This window comes from Ictidomys tridecemlineatus, chromosome 7 (assembly GCF_052094955.1).
Source record: "Ictidomys tridecemlineatus isolate mIctTri1 chromosome 7, mIctTri1.hap1, whole genome shotgun sequence".
Classification (NCBI taxonomy): Eukaryota; Metazoa; Chordata; class Mammalia; order Rodentia; family Sciuridae; genus Ictidomys; species Ictidomys tridecemlineatus.
Genome location: NC_135483.1, coordinates 57,258,549 through 57,281,935, shown reverse-complemented (window position 1 = coordinate 57,281,935; position 23,387 = coordinate 57,258,549). Strand labels below are relative to the sequence as shown.

The window sequence follows — 23,387 nt, the reverse complement described above, 5'->3', positions numbered from 1 at the left end:
ACCTCTCCTTGCCAAGGTGCTAACAGAAGAGGCATAATGGAGGGTGAGGATTTTCACCTCCATCCAGTTGTAATAAAGTCCCTCTCCTCCACCAGATGTCAGCCGAAACTAAGTGCAAAACATAAACTCCTAGTTGGTGCCACGTCAGAAGAGGCTTGCTAAAACTGAGCTTTTAGGTATACAGCACTCAAAATGTCCAGAATTCAACAGAACATCAAGAACCATAGTTTCAGCTTGAATGAGAAGACAATTACCAGATGCCAACAGCAAGATGACACAGACATTAGATTTACAAGTATCATAAAGTAGCCTTAATAAAAATATTCCCATAGGGGCTGTGGCTGTGGCTCATGTTAGAACCCTCGCCTAATGTGTGCGAGATCCTGGGTTTGATCCTCAGCACCACATAAAAGTATATAAATAAAACAAGGTATTGTGTCCAACTACAACTAAAAAAATAAAATAAAATAAATTCCAATAATTAGCTGAACTTGAAACAAATGAAAAATGACAGTCTCATCAAAGAAATAGAAGAAAACAGATGGTCCTAACAGCAAAATGGAGAAAGTAGAAGAAAGAATCAGTGAATCTGAAGATAGAAAAATACAAATTCTCCAATCTGAAAAACAGAGAAAACAGAAGGAGAAAAAATGAACAGAGACTCAAGGATCTATGGGACAATAACAAATGATATGGTAGTATTTGTATCATCAGAGTTCTAAAAAGAGAAGAGAAATATGTAAAAATGAAAAATAATTCAAAGAAATAATGATTAAAAATTTACAAAATGTTGGTAAAAGATATAAACCTTACTCCTTTAAGAAGGAGGAAAACCACAATAAACACCAAGAACCCAGACATATAATAATTAAACTTTTGAAAATTAAAGAAAAATCTTGGAAGCATTGAGAAAGAAACAACCTCTAACCTACAAAAGTAAAACAATTAGAATGAGAGCATTTTCTCAACCGAAACCACGAAATGAAAGCCAGAAGACACTGGCATATTTTATTTTTCAAGTGTTGAAAGAATTGTCAACCTAGAATTTTATGGCCAATGACAATATCTTTTGGGAATGAAGATGAACACAAAACATTCTCAAATGGAAGGGAACTGAAAGTTTGTTGTCAGTATATCTACCATAAAACAATGGCTAAAGTTAAATTCTTGAAACAGGAAAAATAAAAGCAGAAATCTTGGCACTCCATCAGGAAGGAAGAATACAGAAAAGAGCAAAAATACTTGTAAATACAATAGATTTTCCTTCTTTTCTTTAATTTTCTGAATAATCTTTGACATTTGAAGTAGAAATTATAGCACTGATGCTGTTATTAATATATACATAGAAAATATTTAATAATTATATTACGAACTGAGGCATACAAAGAAGCATTGAAAAAGGCACAACAAAACGGAGGGGGGGCACAGCATCATTTCTGTGATATCCTTACTAAAAATAACTCTTAATCTAATCATAAAAAAATTAGAAAAACCCAAGTTCAAGAAAATCTTATAAAACGAAAATGGCAGCCATTATGAAGGCAAACAACAAGTGCTGGTGAGGATGTGGGGAAACGGGTACACTTGTACATTGCTGGTGGGACTGCAAATTGGTGCGGCCAGTTTGGAAAGCAGTATGGAGATTCCTTGGAAAGTTGGGAATGGAACCCCCATTTGACCCAGCTATCCCTCTTCTCAGACTATTCCCCAAAGACCTTAAAAGAGCGTACTATAGGGATACAGCTATATCGATGGTCATAGCAGTACAATTCACAATAGCTAGGCTGTGGAACCAACCTAGATGCCCCTCAATAGATGAATGGATAAAAAAATGTGGCATTTATACATAATGGAGTATTACTCAGCACTAAAAAATGACAAAAATCATGGCATTTGCAGGGAAATGGATGGCATTAGAGCACATTATGCTAAGTGAAGCTAGCCAATCCCTAAAAAACAAATGCCAAATGTCTTCTTTGATATAAGGAGGGCAACTAAGAACAGAGCAGGGAGGAAGAGCATGAGAAGAAGATTAGCATTAAACAGGGACGAGAGGTGGGAGGGAAAGGGAGAGAGAAGGGAAATTGCATGGAAATGGAAGGAGACCCTCATTGTTATAAAAAATTACATATACGAGGAAGTGAGGGGAAAGGAAAAAAAAAACAAGAGAAATGAATTACAGTAGATGGGGTAGAGAGAGAAGATGGGAGGGGAGGGGAAGGGAGGGGGGATAGTAGAGGATAGGAAAGGCAGCAGAATACAACAGACACTAGTATGGCCGTATGTAAACACGTGGATGTGTAACCGATGTGATTCTGCAATCTGTATACGGGGTAAAAATGGGAGTTCATAACCCACTTGAATCAAATATATGAAATATGATATGTCAAGAGCTTTGTAATGTTTTGAACAACTAATAATAATAATAATAAAAAGAAAACAGCCAAAAGAAAATCTTATAAAACAAATGATCAAGACTTCAAAATTACAAAAGATTGAAAAAAATTTACTTAGAAGAGACTTGAGAATTAACAACTAGAAGCAAGGTGGGACCCTACACTGAATCCTAGACCAGAAAAAGGGCATTAGAAGAAAAACAGGCAAAATTTGAATAAGATCTTTAGATTAGTTAATAGTATTTAACAGTGTTAATTTCCTGCTACATTTTATTATGGTTATAGAACTATTAACATTAAACTCACTAATACTTCTCTGAAAATCCATTTTCTTTTCTAAGGGGATATTTATAGTAGAAAATAGAACCCTGAATGCTCAGAATTAAAAATATTTGAAAGAAGCCAAGCAATTATTAGACTAAGGAATAAACCTAAGTTTTTCTATGCATAAAATAATTTTAGAATAAGAGAATCTTCAGACAATGAAATTAAAGTTTATCTGCTATAGTTTAGATCTTGAAAATCTCCTACCAGCCCATGAGTTGCAAAGTTGGTTCCAACTATTAGAAGATAGTGGAACCTTTAGGAATGTAGCTTACTGGAAAGACACTAGGTTGCTGGAGGCGTACCTTAAGGGAGATACTTGGATACTGGCTTCTTTCTTTCTTTTTGCTTCCTGGATGCCATGAGGTAAACATGCATTCTCTGCCATGTGTTCCCACCATGAAGTACTGTGCTGCCAAAGTCCAAAGCAACACACCCAAGAAACCATGGACTGAAGCCAAGTTCAAGGCTAGCCTGGGTAACTTAGCAGGACTATCATAAAAATAAAATGGGCTAAAGACGTAGCTCAATGGCAGAGTGTTTGCCTAGCATGTATGATATGCTAGGTTCCATACCCAGTCCCACAAAAAAATAGAAGCCTGCAGCCTCACCAACTAAAGGAGTAAGAAGAAAGAGCTATAACTAAAAAATAAAATAAAATAAATTCCAATAATTAGCTAAACTTGAAACAAATGAAAAATGACAGTCTCATCAAAGAAATAGCAGAAAACAGATGGCAGAAAAGCTAGACATTTAAGGAAGAAATCCTAGATGTCACAGAGCTGCAGAAGTGATACAACATCAAATCTGAATATAAACTCCATCCAAATCCCAGCAGACTGCTAAACTTCACATATACAAGGAGACCCTAAACCGCCTGGTGTGAAAACAAGCAGAAACCAGTGAGAGTTGGTAGAGATTAAAAAGTTTGCTACTTTTTGAATTGAGTACAATTCAAATGTACTCAATTATGGGGGTAAATGCTAGATGCTAGAAAAGGCAGAGAATGGATCCCAAAATCTGAGCATAAACTCAGCTCAAATTATCATCTTATAGCTATAGTATGCAGGCATAGGGGAGACTACAAGAGGAAAAAACTACGTTGGAGGTAAAAGAACTGAATGGAGACTATTAGCCAATGGGTATCATCAAGAGGAATAGTTTTAATCAAAGCAACTTAACTGATAACTAGATAAAAAAAATGACTAGAGTTGATACAACATGTTATCCACAATGTACATTTTTCAAACAAAAGTTAAAAACATGAAAAACAGTAAATAGTTAATCACATGAATAAGGCTGTCAATGGAAACTGACACCACAGGGTGGAGATACTGAAATTAATTGACAAAAAATTCAAGCAGTTAACCATAAATAAATTTGAAGAATTGAAGGGGGCTGGAGGTATAGCTCAGTGGTTGAGTGCTTGCCTTGCACATGTGAGCACTGTGTTCAATCCTCAGCACACATAAAAATAAATAAATAAAAATAAAGATATTGTGAGCATCTACAACTGAAAAAAAATATTTTAAAACAAGATTTAAAGGAAAACATGATCTCAATAGCTACACAGACATGGATCTCAACAGAGAACCAGAACTATTTAAAAATCCAAATGGATGTTAGATTTTTTAAAACACAGTAAGAAGAAATGAAAAAAAATATTATATGGGGTCAAGAAAAGAATTGGAATATAAGATAAGTGTAATTTTGTAGGTTAGTCTCTGTATCTTCTATTCTGTACTATTGGTCTACCAGTCTTTTTTGGTGAAAGTACCATGCTGTTTTTGTTACTATTGCTCTGAAGTACAGTTTACTCATACATTGCTGGTGGGACTGCAAATTGGTGTAGCCAATATGAAAAGCAGTATGGAGATTCCTTGGAAAACTGGGAATGGAACCACCATTTGACCCAGCTATCCTTCTCCTCGGTCTATACTCAAAGGACTTAAAAATAGCATATTACAGGGACACAGCCACATCAATGTTTATAGCAGCACAATTCACAATAGCTAAACTGTGGAAGCAACCTAGATGCCCTTCAGTAGATGAATGGATTAAAAATATGGCATATATACACAAGGAATATTACTCAGCAATAAAAGAGAATAAAATCATGGCATTTGCAGGTAAATAATGACATTTAAGACAATGCTAAGTGAAGTTAGCCAATCTACCCCCCCCCCAAAAAAAAAAAAAAACAAATGCTGAATGTTTTCTCTGATATAAGGTGACTGAATCACAGTGGGGTGGGGTAGGGGATCATGGGAGGAATAGATTAACTCTAGATAGGGAAGAGGGGTGGGAGGGAAAGGGAGGAAGCAGGGGGTTAGCAATGATGGTGGAATTTGATGGACATCATTATCCAAGTACATGTATGAAGACATAAATTGGTGTGAACATACTTTATATACAAAGATATGAAAAATTGTGTTCTATATGTGTAATAAGAATTCTAATGCATTCTGCTGTCATGTATTTAAAAAATAACATCAATTTTAAAAAAAGAATTGGAATAGAGGTAAGAATTGGTAAACTTGAAGATAGATCAATAGGAATTATGTAATCCAAAAAGAATAAAGAGTTCAGAGACATGAGGGACAATATCAATATGTTCAACACCTGTATAATTGGATTATAAAAGCAGAGGATAGAGAAAGGGTAAATCATTTTTTGAAAAAAGTTGTGGCCAAAATTTTCCAAAACTGGCTTATAAAAGCTATCTTATAGTTTTATGAATTTAAATGAATTCCAAGCTCAATTTAAAACCTTCCTAGACTGAGCATAGTCAAACTGGTGAAAAACCAAATATAAACAAATATTGTGAAAACAGCCAGAGAAAACACAATACATTATAAATGTAAGGCTGAAAAAAATGGCTATTCTGCAAGAAAAAAATGAGCTTCAACTCTTATCTCATAACCATACATAAAAATTTAACTTTAAATACATCTTAGCATTAAACATTAAGGATGAAACCATAAAATAAAATAAAGATAAAATCTTTAAGACCTTGGTGTAGTCAGACATTTCTCAGATAAGACCAAAAAAGCATAAGCCATGGGGAAAAATATGAAAAGTTTTATCAAAATTGAAAGCTTTTTAAAATATCACATTAATATAATGAAAGGACAATCCATATGCAGGGAGATAATATGCAAATGACTTGTATTTAAGATATAAGGAACTCATAAAAATCAACAATAGACCAAAAAATTTAGAAACTGAGCAAAAAAATACAGACACTTCACAAAGACATACAACCAATAAACACAGGAAAAGAAACTCATGATTCCTCGTCAGTGAAATATAAACTAAAATTTTAATGACATACCACTATAGGCTCAATAGAGTCTGACCACAGTAATATATGGAACCCTCAAAGATATTACTGGTAGGAATGAAATTATACAACATATTGAATAAGAATCTGTTTTTTAAAAAATAAAATTGTACATACACTTACCATATGATCCAGTAATTCCACTTCAAGGTATTTTTTCAAGAGAATTGAAAACACATGTCTGCATAAAATTTTATATGTATTGTTCACAAACATCTTTATTTGTAAAAGCCCCAAACTAAAAAAAACCCAAATGTCCATCAGTAGGAAAACTGGACAATTTATAATATATATCCACCATACAAGGGATTAATGCTTAGCAATGAAAAGGAACAAAACACTGATTCATAAAACAAATAAAATCTGGAAAATATTGTACTGAGTAAAAAAAAAATCAGACACAAAATTGTACATATTATATATTCCATTTGTATTAATTTTATATTAATTTCTTTGAAAAGGTAAAAAACAATCTTTAGTGCCAGGAAGAATACTATGGTTGTTTGGAGCCAGAGAAGGTAGAAAAACCATGTGCAAAGAGGGACAAAGACAATTTATATAGTAATGGAAACAGTCCCTTTTCACTGTAGTGGTAGTTACATGGTTGTATACATATTTTTTTCACTGTATCAAACCATACAACTAAAGCAAGTATTTTAATTGCATATAAATTAAACCTGAATAAAGTTGATTAAAACATTTTAAAAATATGTTGACACAATTGGAGACTTTAAGTTATTATTTATAATTCTCACAATAAATATCATAATTAATTTCCAAGCCCTTGTTACAGTAGGAGCTTAACGCTATTTGAATTTGGCATATGTTCAGACTTGATTTCCTGCCTTTTCAACTGTCCCCCCAACACACATACCCATTCTAATGCTAGTTCCATGAGGCAAGAACCTTGACTGTATATTCATGATATATCCTCAGTACCAAGAAGTATACCTGGCTTGAGGTACTCAATACATATAGGTTGAATTACTGAATAAATGACTCCTGTGTGTTAGTATTCATTGGGAATCTTTATTAGGAATTTGTTTACTTTCCCTAGTCAATCCTATCTACTTCTGTGCCTCCAAGTACATCTATATACTAATGACTCTCAGGTCTGTGTATCTTATTCTTTCTCCATGATCACCAGAGCCATTTTAATTGACTATTGGACAATTTCACTTGAATGTCCCACAAGCAACACAAATTCCCCATGTTCAATATGGAACTCTCAACTTTTCATAAGTTTATTCATCTCATTCATACTAAAAATAAAACATTGCCTAAAACACCTCCCATTCATACTACCTCATTTACTCAAGTGGTTTCTACACCACAACACATTAACTCCTGTTTCTACCCTAAGCAGCCTAGTAAAAGTGTCCTCTCAGAAGTCAGCACAAGGGATAATTTAATTCTCCCAAATGCATGTTAGACAACTGTACCCCAGCCCCACTCCTCTATGCCCACTGGTTCTGTCTTAATTCAATCTTTATTTTTTTCCCCTGGATTTGTGTAAAACCACTCTAAATCTTTCTCCCGGTGGTCTCTCTTTTCTTTTTCCTTTTCTTTCTTTTTTTTGGGGGGGGGGGCAGGGGTGTCTACTTCTTTTACACAGCTTACAGAATTATCTTTCCAAAAAAAGAATCACATAACTACTCTTTTAAGGTCTCTAATTGCTTAAAAAACTCAAACCTCAATAAAACACACATATCAGTTCAGCCTCCCCATCAACCATTTGCACTTTTAAGTATTTTCTAAAATATCATACCCTTTTATGTCTTCAGTACTTTGTTTTTTTCCACCTATAATTCCTTTTTTTAAAATTCACCTTAAGTTTCTATGTACTCTTGAAATCTTAATTCAAATGTCCCTTCTGCTGTCAGTTTTTCTCTAACAGGGAAAAACTGTTTATACCCATTCATGATTCTACACATCAATTATCACATCTCAAATTAACATTTACAAAGTTACGCTCTGACTATGACACACAATATGTGGGGCAAGCACTATACATTGTTCCACATTATTTCATGCAGCATGCTAAAATTTAATTATTTTTATCAAATTGTTGTGTAATGTTTGAACACTTATCCCTACCTAGAAACTGAGCTAATTTGTGATAGTAGTTCATCTTTTGAATATTGGTTTATTTACTTGTCCAGTCCCCAAATGGCCATAACTTATTCTGCATCCACTACTTAGCATGCTACTTAGTATTTACCCGGAGTGAATAAACAAATAATCATTTCCTGTTCTTCAATGGAATTAATTTGAATGTTCAATGGCATGAAATTCTACAGCCAGACTAATTTCATAATCAAGTTCTTCACACGCTCGCTTGAAAAGATTAAAAACTGTTCATAATGTTACTAAGAAGTTAATAAAAGATGTTAAAACTGTAAACTTGGTATCAAGTAGTCCAGTCCTTGTTTTCTCAAATGTTCCAACCAATGGACTTAATTATTGACTTCTCTTACACTTAAAAAAAAAGTGATACAGATAAAAACAAGAAGTTTTTAAAATATCCATTTTGTCTGACTGTTAAATTTGCTTTTTGATGGGACCACATAAAGATGGCAGAATACTGTAGAATGTAAAATGAGTCAGGGTTTAAAATAAACTAGTAATCCCAGAGGGGAAAACAAATATACTATATTATAAAGTGATATTTTACTTATTTGCCCTTAAATGTGCATTTACATATGAAATTTAATTTTAGAATAAAATCCAACATCCATTCCAGCTCAAAAGTGTCAAAATCTAAAATGCCTCACACTCAGTTGTGTATAGAATTAAGAATAGAACTAAATGTATGAACAAAATCTATGATTAAAATAAAGCAATATCTAGAAGACCACCACAAATCAGTCCTCCCCCATGGACTAGTCTTCAAACATTAAATAATACTATAATTTAAAAAATATATATTTGTAAGCAAAAATGTATCAAGACACTTGCAAAATAGCATATACATTGCCTACTTCACTATCTAATATAGCAAGCCAGTCAATAAATGTCAGTTTCCTTCCTTTGTTTATCCATTTATCTCCTAAATGAAGTAAGTTAAAGCAGGTACTTTTTTGTTTGTGTTGCTTTTTTGTGAGTGTGCAGAAATTCTTGACATGTGGTATTTCTCATGCTGTTCTTTTACCAGTTGCCTCTGGTAAAGACAGAAAAATACATATGAAATTGTAGCCATTGCTGTGTGTTCAAAAAATCTCTCTGAATGTTGGAGGGAGGACAACACTGGGACATTTCAACATGACTTGGAATGGAGTGAGGTAATATCTGCCAGCCATGTAATGGGTACTATATTTAATCTTATGTCATTAGGTAAAAGGAAATGTAATCCATGTTTAGATGAAAATGTTTTTTTTTCTTCAGGCTTTGATTTTCAAATAAAATTTTAAACAATTTTCATGTTGAGTTGAAAATCTCTTGTGATACATAGAAAGCTACAGGTTTTTCTACTTAGGGAGTACACATAGTAACAGTCATTTTTTTTTTTTTTTCTGCACCATGGTGGCTCATTTCAGGTCTACATCAAAGTTTCTGTGTTAGAAATGGCTCTTACTGGGGCTGGGGATGTAGCTCAGTTGATAGAGTGCTTGCCTTGTGTGGACAAGGCCCTGGGTTCAATTACCAGCACCACATGGAAAAAAGAAATGGCTCTTATTGTGCACGTATATTAACTTAAAAAATATTTTATGTGCCTCACTATGTATACACTGTGCATGAAGGGTTAAGATGAGCGTCTTTGACTTTTTGAGTTCTTAGTTACATACTGCTGTGACTGAGGGTGGCGTTAGTCCCAAATAGTTATTGCAGCAATGATGAACTGTTTTACTCCAAGTCTGCTTATTTCTTACCTGTATTATTGTTACTCATCAAAGTGTGTTTTTATCTGCATCAATATTTCTTTCTTCGAATGTAACATTTTTCTCCAGTTTATAATTTCCATAAAATGAGTTGATGTCTAACTCCACTGGTTTTTGTGGAAGAACAGTTATATCTGCAAACCCCTGGGGGTTTGGTCAGCATATAAGGTCTGAGGGTATTTGACATGATAGGTCATAAACTTGGGCTGCCCATTCAAAGAATACATCTGAGTTTTAGGATAACTATAGGAAGACCGAGCCTTTAGGAGAGTTCAAATACATACCTAAATTTCCAGGGTCTTTGGAAAGCAGTAGAAGCCAAGTTTAAGAAAGATTTTCAAAGAGCTACTGAATCATAGCATCATCTGCTGACCCCATTCCAAACCTACAAATGTGCTTTGCTCATTTATAGTACCATTTGTTTAACAGACTAGGTGAAAATCTGAGCTAAGATGAAATAATGTGTTATGCTTCAAGGACAAACTAAAAATGAGGGAGAACATATTTCTATGTGAGTATATATGTGTATATGAATGATTTCTTTCTGCATCTTTTCTTACTGGTAAATTATAAAGTTTCACTTATATTAGTCTTTTTACAAAATGGATACCCCATTCTTCAAAATACACACGCATAAGCTAAAAATAATCACTTCAATTATAAATATATGGATTACAAAACATGAAATACAGAGAAGATGATAAAAAAAAAGAGATAGGAAAACGGATGATAATTTTCAGATTCTCAGGGAGCCCAGCCACCCCTCCCACCCTACCCCCAACCCCATCTCAGTGTAGTCTATACTAAGATCATAGTGTTAAATACTTACAAGAAACCTGTAACTAAAAAGAAGACTGCTATAGTGGTATTAAATTTCACAAAGTAGACAAATAAATTGAAATATATTAAGTGCAAATTATATTTGAAAAAAAGTTTTTAATTGAAGTAGACCTTCTCATCTTGCTGGAAATAACACCATCATCTAAAATTCACAATGGTGAAAAGCCTTCTAGAAAACACTTCTTGATTTTGAAAAATATGCCAGTGAAGTTTAACTAAAATACTAAGTGCTTCTTTATATTATTTATATATATTTATATTTAATATCTTTATGTTATTTATATATATATTTATATATACATATAAACATATACTATTTATATATATATTTAGTATGTCATATTTTACTCTGAAGTTTTCACAAATTGTACTATTCAATGGATAATGATCACATGAAAGATATAGAATACAAATTGAAATTAAATCCATCTAGAAAAGATAATTTACTAAAATAATCCATGCATTCCTAATCTAATCATTTTTCTAATGGCTCATTTAGGAACTATTTATATTTATTAGTTACAAAAGAGTTTTAGTATAATTAGTATGAAAAGCATATTAAAGACATAAAAACAGAATAATGTAAACATGAAATCTACTTCAGTTCAAATGCACAGCATTTCAAGAACATTTTTGCCATAATTTTCTTTAAAAAGCTAAATGATTTTGAAACACTGTAGTATTATAATAAAAGATTATGAAGTATACAAAAAAGGAATTCTAAAACACTATGGTATTGAATGAGCTTTTGAATGAGTTTATAAAATGTGTAGAAGTTATGGAAGCAGATTGAATATGCTACACAACATCTGAGGTTCACAGAACTACTAACATAAAACTTTTCTAAAAGTAATAAACCACTGGGTATGGTGGCATCTGTAACCCCAGCAACTCAAGAAACTGAGGAAGGAAGATTGCAAGTCAGACTTGCAAAGACCTAGCAAGAACCTCAGCAACTTAGTGAGATTCAGCTTCAAAAAAATAAAGAAAGAAAGAAAGAACCGCAGATTTAGCTCAGTGGTAAAGCGCCCCTGGGTTCAATCCCTAATACTATTATCATTAATAATTAATTAATCAAAAATCATTTAAGAATGTTCAAGTTTTAAAAGAAGATAATTAAAATGCATTCAAAACTCAAAAGAAAAAAAATATTCATTTATGATGAGATTCAAAGGTTTGCTTCTAAAATGATAAAAATCTGGGCTGGGGTTGTGGCACCACATATAAATAAATGAAAAAAATAAAGGTCCATCAACGTCTAAAAAAATATTTTAAAAAACTGATAAAAATCTTCAAGTTAAGTTCAAGCCAGGGTAAAAGAATCACTGAGAATGTACAAGTATTGAGTTATTTTCTGTTCTGTGAAATTAGCTGTTAATAACTTGAATTGTATAGTAATTTTCCTTGTTGTAAATATAAACAAAAGGATGTGAATTTAATCCTACATCCTAATGAATAAATTAACTTTGTAATTTATAATTTCAACTATGAAATGAAAAGACTAAAGACTGTACAATGAAAACAGTTAAAAGTTAAAACAATTTCATTTTCCACATACTCACATATTTTTACTTGGTAATACAATATAGCCGTCACATACAATAGCTTGGTTAGGATTAAATCAACTTGCAATGGGCAAAGGAAGGCCAAAGAAAGGTTTATACAATATTCAATAAGCAATAATATTTGTTCAGTGTGCAATAAAATGAAAAGGTACTAACCTAGAAACAAAGAAAAAGAATTTATTGTTTTTAAATTCCAGAAATAAAATTAACAGAATGGCATATTATCCTTAACAAAACTGGTCCTACAATTTCTAAACTATTGTCTAATTAAAACATTTAAGAAATAGAAACAATCTACATGTTTTTCTACTAGGTATATACACCTATCTAGAAAGAAATAGGCTTTAAAACTCTTAACCACAAAGAACTTTCTATGGTGACATGAAAATGAGCTATGCATGTGACAAACACTAAGCCACTTCCCACAGAGATTTTGTTTACTTCCCAGATGTGGTTGTGATCCATTAGCAACAATATTTCTCATCAATTCCAGCTCATTCAGCCAAATAAGCACAGTAATGTTTTAAAACCACGTTTATATTCATTAGTATGTAAAATTCACAGTACACAGATCTGGAAATGTTTAACTTGTCCATAAATAAGAGTATATTGTCTCAGTGTAAGTTTTAAAAGAAGTATAAGAAATGAGTCTGATAATGGGGGAAGCAGATTATGTTTTGACTACAGTGAAGATATGTTCAAGTTATAGTTGTTGTCATTGTGAAGAACTAACAAATGAAAACAAATTTAAAAAATTAAGTTCTTCTGGCAACAAAATTATATCTATTATAATACTGTTAAGCAAAAAGTCAATTCAGAGCTTCAATGCAATTTTTGCCTTCTATAAAAATGTAGTGTTATGCTCAAACATTTCTAAATGACTAGATTTGTAAATAAGCAGTTAATTTATTTTCATCAAAGTTTATTTCTAATTCATACTATGCAGACTGTAGGTAGAACTAAATGCTACTTAACTTTTTCTAGTACCTTAACTATATGAATCAAGGTCTTTTTTTTTTCAAATAGTGATTTATTGTGATTCTTAAAGTAAACAACAAAAGCAAATTCTAAAATTATAACCTGAAATTAAGCATTTGAAATTTCAGATGACAGAGCCAATAGTTGGTAACAGCTTCTTTAATTTCATATTAATAGTCCAATTAAAAACACTAACAACTACCTAGCAATAAATTTGAAAGAATCAGAAGGATTCTGTGAAGGAAAAAAACAAAACCAAACATGCAAAATGCCCCCCAAAACACATGATCCTCTCTCATTTTATAATCTAAAATTGTAAAATGGTTATAAATACATGATCATTCTACATAATACAGATCTTCTAGAGCACTTCTAAAGGAAATTACAGTTTTTGGTCTTAAAGAATAAGACTAAGATGAAAAGGGGGATAAGAACAGCGAGATCTGGGGAGTAGACCTTTCTACACGAGCAAGCTGCAGTTCATCCAGTCGAGGTGGTGGTTACAGTTCAGCACATGATTTTCAAGGCAACTAAGAAATCAGGATGTGTTTCCCTTTCCTGGAGTTAATAATTCTTTAAAAATCTCTAAAACATCCATAAAGAAGTGTTGGACTTTTTGTTTCCCCAAAAAGGAACGAAGAATAAATAAGTGTGGGGGGGGGGTATTTCTATCCCCAAATTCACACATACAAGTTAAACTCAATGAAATAAAGTTGTTGGTACCATCAGAGGCAGTTGCTATTCTACCTAGATGGTTCAAAACATGATTCAATAAAACAAATACATATTATTATGCCTCAAACAACTAGAAAGTGTTGCATTATTATTCAAATACCATGTTTAATTAATTCCTAAGGTAATAGACTTCGATGATGTTAAATAGTGTACCTGAATCATTACTAGCAATAGAATGTAAAATTCAAAATTGTTATAAAAGTAAACCCATCATTAGAAAAACTCAACTTTAATGTTAAAAGAGGGAGAAATGAGTGAAATACTAACACCAAATATCTGAAGGCAGAATTTTTGTTTGTGGAAGACTAAGTAAGAAGATAGATGCACCCAACTGGAAGACAAAACAGAGTATGAAAAAATGTTTATAAAAAAACAAAAGAAAAGAAGAAAAAAGAAAATGAGAGAAAGCCAGGCAGCAAAAGAATTATTGGATAGACAGAAAGTAAGAGAAAATGAGGCATGTGTATATGGCTCTTTTTTTTTTCTGTCCTCTGTGTTCCTAAATAATTTACGATGTAAGTGGCATAAAGGTCACACTAGCAGACAAGAATGGACCTTCTGATGGATTGAGATGAAGGATTTGGGGCTAATGAATTGTTTTGCTTTTTGTTGTTTTTGCTTTTTAATTCATACCTGAAAGCCTTGAATCCTTGCTAAATATTCCAGTTGTTTTGAAGGTTGTACTGGAGAACAAGGGGGAGTAGGAGAACTTCCTTTTAAACCTATGGCTTCAGCTGTAGGAGATGTTCCATTCATAAGGAGTTCCCTGGCAATTGTAGCTGAACTATTCGATGTGGGAGATATACTGAAGAAAGAGCTTGAGGGTTGGTTCATATCTTTGGGTGACAAATAGCCTAGAGTAGTGCCAGAGATTACTTTGTGACGGCTGGCTTCCATCTCTTGATAAACATCAGGAGACAAATGAAGAATTCCTTTTGGAGCTATAAATAAAATGAAGAAACATTGTTATTACACTTAAAATAATTGAGAAAAAACATGTTATAGCATTGTTAGCTCAATAGCTTCCTTAATTTAATAACAAAGAAAGGAGAAGCACTGCCAATCATTATCGTCCTCATGCCTACAGAGGCAATTGCAGCTTCTATTTAGAGGTGAATAAAAAAAATATAAACAAAGTTATAAAGTATGTGTCAATATTCCTAAAATCAGAAGTTTAAAAAACTCTACAAAAGTGGTTTCAGTGGAACTTAATGTGTGGTAAGAAAGCCATGGAAGAATAAGGGAAATTGATGTGTGGAAATATAATGAGGAAGAAGACAGGATATGTGCAGTATTTTTACCCTGAAGTTCAATATTTTATGTCTCATAAATAGAAAGGAACTGCCCCATTACATGCAGTAACTGAGGTACAAAAGATAAAATGAAGGCCATACCAGTCCAAACATTTTCAGAGACAAAAACTTATATATGCAATGGCCTACTGGTCCTCTCTTTTCCACATGGATAACCCACAGAATATTCTAACTCATGAACATGTCAGAAAGGGCACATTCTTCCCAAACTGACACTGTCCCTATCTTGCTTAGTTAATTATGACAATACCATTTATATGTGTATTGCCCAACTTATACTTTTGGAAATTACCTCTGATTCACCTATAACCAAGAAGTTATAATGTTCATTCCAACATCTCTAGAATTTGCCCTTCATCATCTGGTACATTTGTTCAAGTCAGGCCATGGAAAGGTACTGTAAGCAAAAGGAGCAAGATGGGTGCTATGTCATCAATTAGAAGAGTTTAAACACAGAGGCACCCTTTGCTTTGACTACCATTTGTCTCAGAGACGTTTCAAGCCATATTTCACACTGCTTGTTCTGATGCCTTCTGTTTAGATATTAAGCTCAAATCATACTATCTTTTAAAATTAATGAAAGTCATCCCTTGTAGAGAATGTGCCTTGGAGATACAACTTAATGCCCTTGCTTTCACCCCCACCCCACCCTCCTGCCATTAGCTTTCTAACTGAAACCTCCGCTGTTTCACATGGGGGCTACAGTAAGAATCACTGAAAGGTTTCACTGTTGCTCGTCTCCACAGCATTCATTTTGTGAAATGTGTTCTATAAGGAGTCTGCAAAAAAAGGCGTTCCATGATAAATAAATTTGGGAAATAATTCAAATGAATTCTCTCTCCCTGACACCTTGCCATCATGAGCGCGTGCGCTCATACACACTCTTCATACACACTCTTCAAGGGGACTAAAAATATACATTAGCATAGTAAAGAATCAAAGAAGCCCAGAACAGAAATACATTCAACCTGATTTAACCCAGAATTTCCCAAGTTAATTTATATACAAGCATTCCTCATAATATTAAAAGCAGCTAACATTTTGGGAAATCCTGAAAGGCCTGCCCATTTTCCCCTAATTCCTAATGGTCTTTTAAAAAAAACTATTATTTGTTCTAATTAGTTGTACATGTCATTAGAATGCATTTGGACACATCATACATAAATGGAGTATAACTTCTCATTCTTCTGGTTGTACATGAGGTAGTATCACACCTGTCATGTAATCATACATGCACACTGGGTAACACTATCCAATCCATTCCACTATCCTTCCTACCTTCCTCCCCTCTTTTCACTCCCCTCTCCCTAATCCAAAGAACCTCTATTCTTCCCAAGCCCCACTTATTGTGAATTAGCTTCTGAATATCAGAGAAAATGTTCTGCCTTTGGTTTGGGGGGATTGGCTTATTTCGCTTAGCATGATATTCTTCAGCTCCATCCATTCACCTGCAAATGCCATAATTTCACTCTTCCCAATGGCTTTTGCTGAAACTTGTGTGCTGTTAAACCTCTCTGGTGATTTTTTTCAATTCAGTTATTTAGTCTTCAACTCCTTGGTTTCCATTTTGGACTTTTTGAAGTTTGAAGTTCTCTGATGGAATTAGCACTTTGTTCGTAAGTTACTCTCCTGACTGCACTGAGCATCTTTGAGAGTCATTTTGAATTCTCTGTCAGGTAAATCATATTATCTCCATCTCATTAGCATCAATTTCCTGAGACATCTCATTCTCTTGTTTAGAAAATATCTTTTTCTTTTTCCTTGCTTCTCTCTGTTGGTGTCTGCACATTTGGACAAAAGAGTCACCTCTCCTAGTCTTCAGGGACTGACCATGTACTGCAGAAAACTCACTAATCTCAGTCCAGTCAGAGATTCTCAGTGCATTTTAACCTTTTATGTTAGTCTAACCTGTTTTTCATTGTTCTTCAACCCCTAGGTATGCAGAGTCTGCCATTCCCACAAACACTCAGAGACAAGCAAGACTGAAGCCTATTTCTTCAGGATGCCCCCAGATAAACTGAGTCATTGGACATATGGTGCACCCCTTTATCTCCCTAAGAATCTGTGCACTAGAGTTTTTCAACTGTCACCTCTGTGCTGAGTTGGAGGTGGGGGAGTAGGTATAGTGACCATCTGGTATCACTGTACTCAGGCAGCTAGAATATGCCATGTGCCATCAGTACCCTGAGATAGGCTAAACAGAAGCCAGTCCTCTGGGTAGCCCTCAGAAAAGTTAGGGCACTGGATGTATGATGCATCTCTTTCCCTTCTCAGGGAGCAACTTAAAGACTGTGTGTGTACTGGGGGTGGGGGAAGCTGTCTTGTTTATATGGCACAGTGCCAGAGTCTGAGATTTTGGTACAAGGATATTTTCCTTCTATCAGTTTTCCTACCTATTTCAATATAGCTGGTTTCATGCTTGCCCGAGGTACAGGAGCTTCTTACAAAGGGAATATTCCCATGAGTTATTGTTAAATTGGTGTGTTCATGGGGTAAGGAGGGACAAGGGCTTTGTATCCTACCATTTTGCTAAGGCTAGATCAACCTCTTATTTTTAAAAAAATTTTAAATTGATTTTTTAAAAAAATAAATGACAGTGGAATGCATTACAATTCTTATTACACATATACAACACAATTTTTCATATCTCTGGTTGTATATAAAGCAAGTTGACACCAATTCATGTCTTCATACATGTACATTGGGTAATGATGTTAATCACATTCCACCATCCTTGCTAATCCCCTGTCTCTTTCCCTCCAACACCTCTGCCCTATCTAGAGTTCCTCTATTCCTCCCATGCTCCCCCCTCCCAACACCACTATGAATCTGCCTCCTTCTATCAGAAAAAAACATTCGGCATTTGCTTTTGGGGATTAGCTAACTTCACTTAGCATTATCTTCTCCAATGCCATCCATTTACCTGAAAATGCCATGATTTTATTCTCTTTTATTGCTGAGTAAAATTCCATTGTGTATATATATGCCACATTTTTAATCCATTCATCTACTGAAGGGCATCTAGGTTGCTTCCACAGTTTAGCAATTGTGAATTGTGCTACTATAAACATTGATGTGGCTGTGTCCCTTTAGTATGCTATTTTTAAGTCCTTTGGGTATAGACCGAGGAGTGGGATAGTTGGGTCAAATGGTGGTTCCATTCAGGTTGGGAAGTTATTAATTAATGCGTCAGTCTGTTTACTTGATACTGGTCTGTTTTGTTTTTCTATATCATCATGGTTTAATCTGGATAAATCATATGTGTCTAGAAATTTGTTAATATCTTCTAGATTTTACAATTTATTGGAATATAAGTTTTCAAAGTAGGCCCTAAGGAATCTTTGTATCAATTTCGCACTCTCACAGAAATATCTGAAAGTGCCTTGTTTCCTATTTTGGTATTAGATGTTATAATTTTTAAAATCCTTGCCACTTATTTACTGTGACAGAAAGTAAGACTGAGATTGCCTGAGAATAGGGTTAGCAGGATTACAGACTTCAAAAGGCATGAGGAAAGTTTCAGGGAATGGAAGTGCTCACTTCACAGGTTTATAAACATGTCAAAATTGATCAAATTGTACACATTGTGTACAGTTTATTATATTTCAATTAACATTGTAAAAAATATTTGCCAATTTGATAAGTGAAATGTCATTATTAAAATTTTTTAGACCTATTATTAATTTTTTCACTATCTGGATACATTTACATAATTCTTACTTAAATGATATGACTCTCACTTATATACTCAATTCAAGAAGTCAAAAAACTTAACCACATTACTTCAGGATAATTATTATATATCAGTAAGGGACTTTCTTTTTTTATTGGCTTTATTTTTTAAATACATGACAGTGGAATGCATCACAATTTTTATTACACATATAGAAAAATTTTTCATACCTCTGTTTGTGTATAAAGTATGTTCACATCAATTCATGTCTTCATACATGTACTGGACTTTCTAATAGCAATATTATAAAGCAAGAAAATGCTCTCTCGATACTTAAGGGAGGCATACATCACAGTATAAAGACCCATAGAGAGTTCAGGTTCTCCTACTATACAGCAAAGCCCAAGATGACTTTTCTCTGTGAATAAGGAAGATTGCCTTCTACGGAGCTCAACTCTAACAGAATGGTCATAGAAACAGTATAAAAAATACATGCATTTATGAGAGTCTGCAGTCAACTTTTATGTAATTTTCAACTTGAATATCAGTAATAGTGTTGGATTAGTCATAATTTATCAAGTATTCCTATAGAAATTTAAATTGCTGTTCAAGAGTAAAATGGCCTAAAAGTAGAATCAAAGAGTAATTTAGCATATACATATTTAGGGACCTTTAACTTATTTTGCCAATTTATATATCTATTAGGATGCGTGACAAAATATTTTTTTCACACATCTATCAAAAGAGGTTTCAATAATTCTAAAGTCATTGCCATCCTATTATACTTCATAATTATCTTACCTTTATTTAATCACGGTTTAAATAGATTTTTCTCTTATGTAACCACCAAAGTCTGTGTTTTTCTAACCTCAGCTTTGCTCATGGACTTTATACACTGCATTCTTCTGCTTGGGTTTATTACATCCCATTATACTCACCCCTTATTGGAAGAGGTTCTAAGCCCATTCTTTTTCTTTTTTTTTTTAATTTTTTTTATTGGTTGTTCACAACATTACAAAGCTCTTGACATATAATATTTCATACATTAGATTGAAGTGGGTTATGAACTCCCAATTTTACCCCAAATGCAGATTGCAGAATCACGTCGGTTACACATCCACAATTTTACATAATGCCCAATTAGTAATTGTTGTATTCTGCTACCTTTCCTATCCCCTACTATCCCCCCTTCCCTCCCATCCCATCTTCTCTCTCTACCCCATCTACTGTAATTCATTACTCTCCTTGCTTATTTTCCCATTCCCCTCACATCCTTTTATATGTAATTTTGTATAGCAATGAGGATCTCCCTTCATTTCCATGCAATTTCTCTTTTCTCTCCCTTTCCCTCCCATCTCATGTCTCTGTTTAATGTTAGTCTTTTCTTCCTGCTCTTCCTCCCTGTTCTGTTCATAGTTGCTCTCATTATATCAAAGGAGACATTTGGTATTTGTTTTTTAGGGATTGACTAGCTTCACTAAGCATAATCTGCTCTAGTGCCATCCATTTTCCTGCAAATTCTATGATTTTGTAATTTTTTATTGCTGCATAGTACTCCATTGTGTATAGATGCCACATTTTTTTTTATCCATTCATCTATTGAAGGGCATCTGGGTTGGTTCCACAGTCTAGCTATTGTGAATTGTGCTGCTATGAACATCGATATGGCAGCATCCCTGTAGCATGCTCTTTTAAGGTCTTCAGGGAATAGTCTGAGAAGGGCAATAGCAGGGTCAAATGGTGGTTCCATTCCCAGCTTTCCCAGGAATCTCCAAACTGCTTTCCAAATTGGCCGCACCAATTTGCAGTCCCACCAGCAATGTACAAGAGTACCCTTTTCTCCACATCCTCGCCAGCACTTGTTGTTGTTTGACTTCATAGTGGCTGCCAATCTTACTGGAGTGAGATAGTATCTTAGGGTGGTTTTGATTTGCATTTCTCTGACTGCTAGAGATGGTGAGCATTTTTTCATGTACTTGTTGATTCATTGTATATCCTCCTCTGAGAAGTGTCTGTTCAGGTCCTTGACCCATTTGCTGATTGGGTTATTTGTTATCTTATTGTCTAATTTTTTGAGTTCTTTGTATACTCTGGATATTAGGGCTCTATCTGAAGTGTGAGGAGTAAAAATTTGTTCCCAGGATGTAGGCTCCCTATTTACCTCTCTTATTGTTTCTCTTGCTGAGAAAAAACTTTTTAGTTTAAGTAAATCCCATTTGTTGATTCTTGTTATTAACTCTTGTGCTATGGGTGTCCTATTAAGGAATTTGGAGCCCGACCCCACAATACGTAGATCGGAGCCAACTTTTTCTTCTATCAGATGCAGAGTCTCTGATTTGATATCAAGCTCTTTGATCCATTTAGAGTTAACTTTTGTGCATGGCGAGAGGAAGGGATTCAGTTTCATTTTGTTAAATATGGATTTCCAGTTTTCCCAACACCATTTGTTGAAGATGCTATCCTTCCTCCATTGCATGCTTTTAGCCCCTTTATCAAATATAAGATAGTTGTAACTTTGTGGATTAGTCTCTGTGTCCTCTATTCTATACCATTGGTCCACCCGCCTGTTTTGGTACCAGTACCATGCTGTTTTTGTCACTATTGCTCTGTAATATAGTTTGAAATCTGGTATCACTATACTGCCTGATTCACACTTCCTGCTTAGAATTGCTTTTGCTATTCTGGGTCTTTTATTTTTCCATATGAATTTCATGATTGCTTTATCTATTTCTACAAGAAATGCCGTTGGGATTTTGATTGGCATTGCATTAAACCTATAGAGAACTTTTGGTAATATTGCCATTTTGATAATGTTAGTTCTGCCTATCCATGAACAGGGTATATTTTTCCATCTTCTAAGATCTTCTTCTACTTCTCTCTTTAGGGTTCTGTAGTTTTCATTGTATAAATCTTTTACCTCTTTTGTTAGGTTGATTCCCAAGTATTTTATTTTTTTGGAGGATATTGTGAATGGAGTGTTTTTCCTCATTTCCATTTCAGAAGTTTTGTTGCTGATATACAGAAATGCCTTTGATCTATGCGTGTTGATTTTATATCCTGCCACTTTGCTGAATTCATTTATTAGTTCTAGTAGTTTCTTTGTAGACCCTTTTGGGTCCTCTAAGTATAGAATCATGTCATCTGCAAATAGTGATAATTTAAGTTCTTCTTTTCCTATTTTTATGCTTTTAATTTCTTTCGTCTGTCTAATTGCTCTGGCCAGTGTTTCAAGAACTATATTGAATAGAAGTGGTGATAGAGGGCATCCCTGTCTTGTTCCAGATTTTAGAGGGAATGCCTTCAACTTTTGTCCATTCAGAATGATGCTAGCCTGAGGCTTAGCATAGATAGCTTTTACAATGTCAAGGTACGTTCCTGTTATCCCTAGTTTTTCAAGTGTTTTGAACATAAAGGATGCTGTACTTTGTCGAATGCTTTCTCTGCGTCTATCGAGATGATCATATGGTTCTTATCTTTAAGTCTATTGATGTGGTGAATAACATTTATTGATTTCTGTATATTGAACCAGCCTTGCATACCAGGGATGAATCCTACTTGATCATGGTGCACAATTTTTTTGATGTGTTTTTGTATTCGATTCGCCAGAATTTTATTGAGGATTTTTGCATCTAGGTTCATTAGAGATATTGGTCTGTAGTTTTCTTTCTTTGAGGTGTCTTTGTCTGGTTTCGGAATCAGGGTGATGTTGGCCTCATAGAATGAATTTGAAAGAGATCCCTCTTTTTTTATTTCCTGAAATAACTTGAAAAGTATTGGTATTAATTCTTCTTTAAAGGTTTTGTAAAACTCCGCTGTGTACCCATCCGGTCCTGGGCTTTTCTTGGTTGGTAGTCGTTTGATGGCTTCTTCAATTTCATCCATTGATATTGGTCTGTTCAAATTGTGTGTATCCTCCTGACTCAGTCTAGGCAAATCATATGACTTAAGAAATTTATCGATGACTTCACTATCTTCTATTTTATTGGAATATAGGTTTTCAAAATAATTTCTAATTGTCTTCTGTATTTCTGTAGCATCTGTTGTGATATTGCCTTTTTCATCCCGTATGTTAGTAATTTGAGTTCTCTCTCTTCTTCTCTTCGTTAGCATGGCTAAAGGTCTGTCGATCTTATTTAGTTTTTCGAAGAACCAACTTTTAGTTTTGTTAATTTTTTCAATAGTTTCTTTTGTTTCAATTTCATTGATTTCCGCTCTGATTTTAATTATTTCTTGCCTTCTGCTACATTTGCTGTTGTTTTGCTCTTCCTTTTCTAGGGCTTTGAGATGAAGTGTGAACTCATTTATTTATTGGTTTTTTCTTTTTTTGAGGAATGACCACCAG

At 34.0% G+C, this 23,387-nt stretch overlaps 1 protein-coding gene across 14 annotated transcripts in view; it reads right to left on the bottom strand.

Moving 5' to 3' along the window:
* Stau2 (staufen double-stranded RNA binding protein 2) overlaps positions 1 to 23,387 on the bottom strand; it is a 298,417-nt gene that overhangs the window by 98,548 nt on the left and 176,482 nt on the right. For all 14 annotated transcript variants that reach the window (XR_013423950.1, XM_040293940.2, XM_078017023.1 and 11 more), the window contains one exon: positions 14,693 to 15,000. Coding sequence is in view for 13 of the 14 variants with exons in the window: in XM_040293940.2 (XP_040149874.1) it covers positions 14,693 to 15,000 (308 nt within the window). In the remaining variant the exon portion in view is untranslated. The remainder of the gene's footprint in view (positions 1 to 14,692; positions 15,001 to 23,387) is intronic.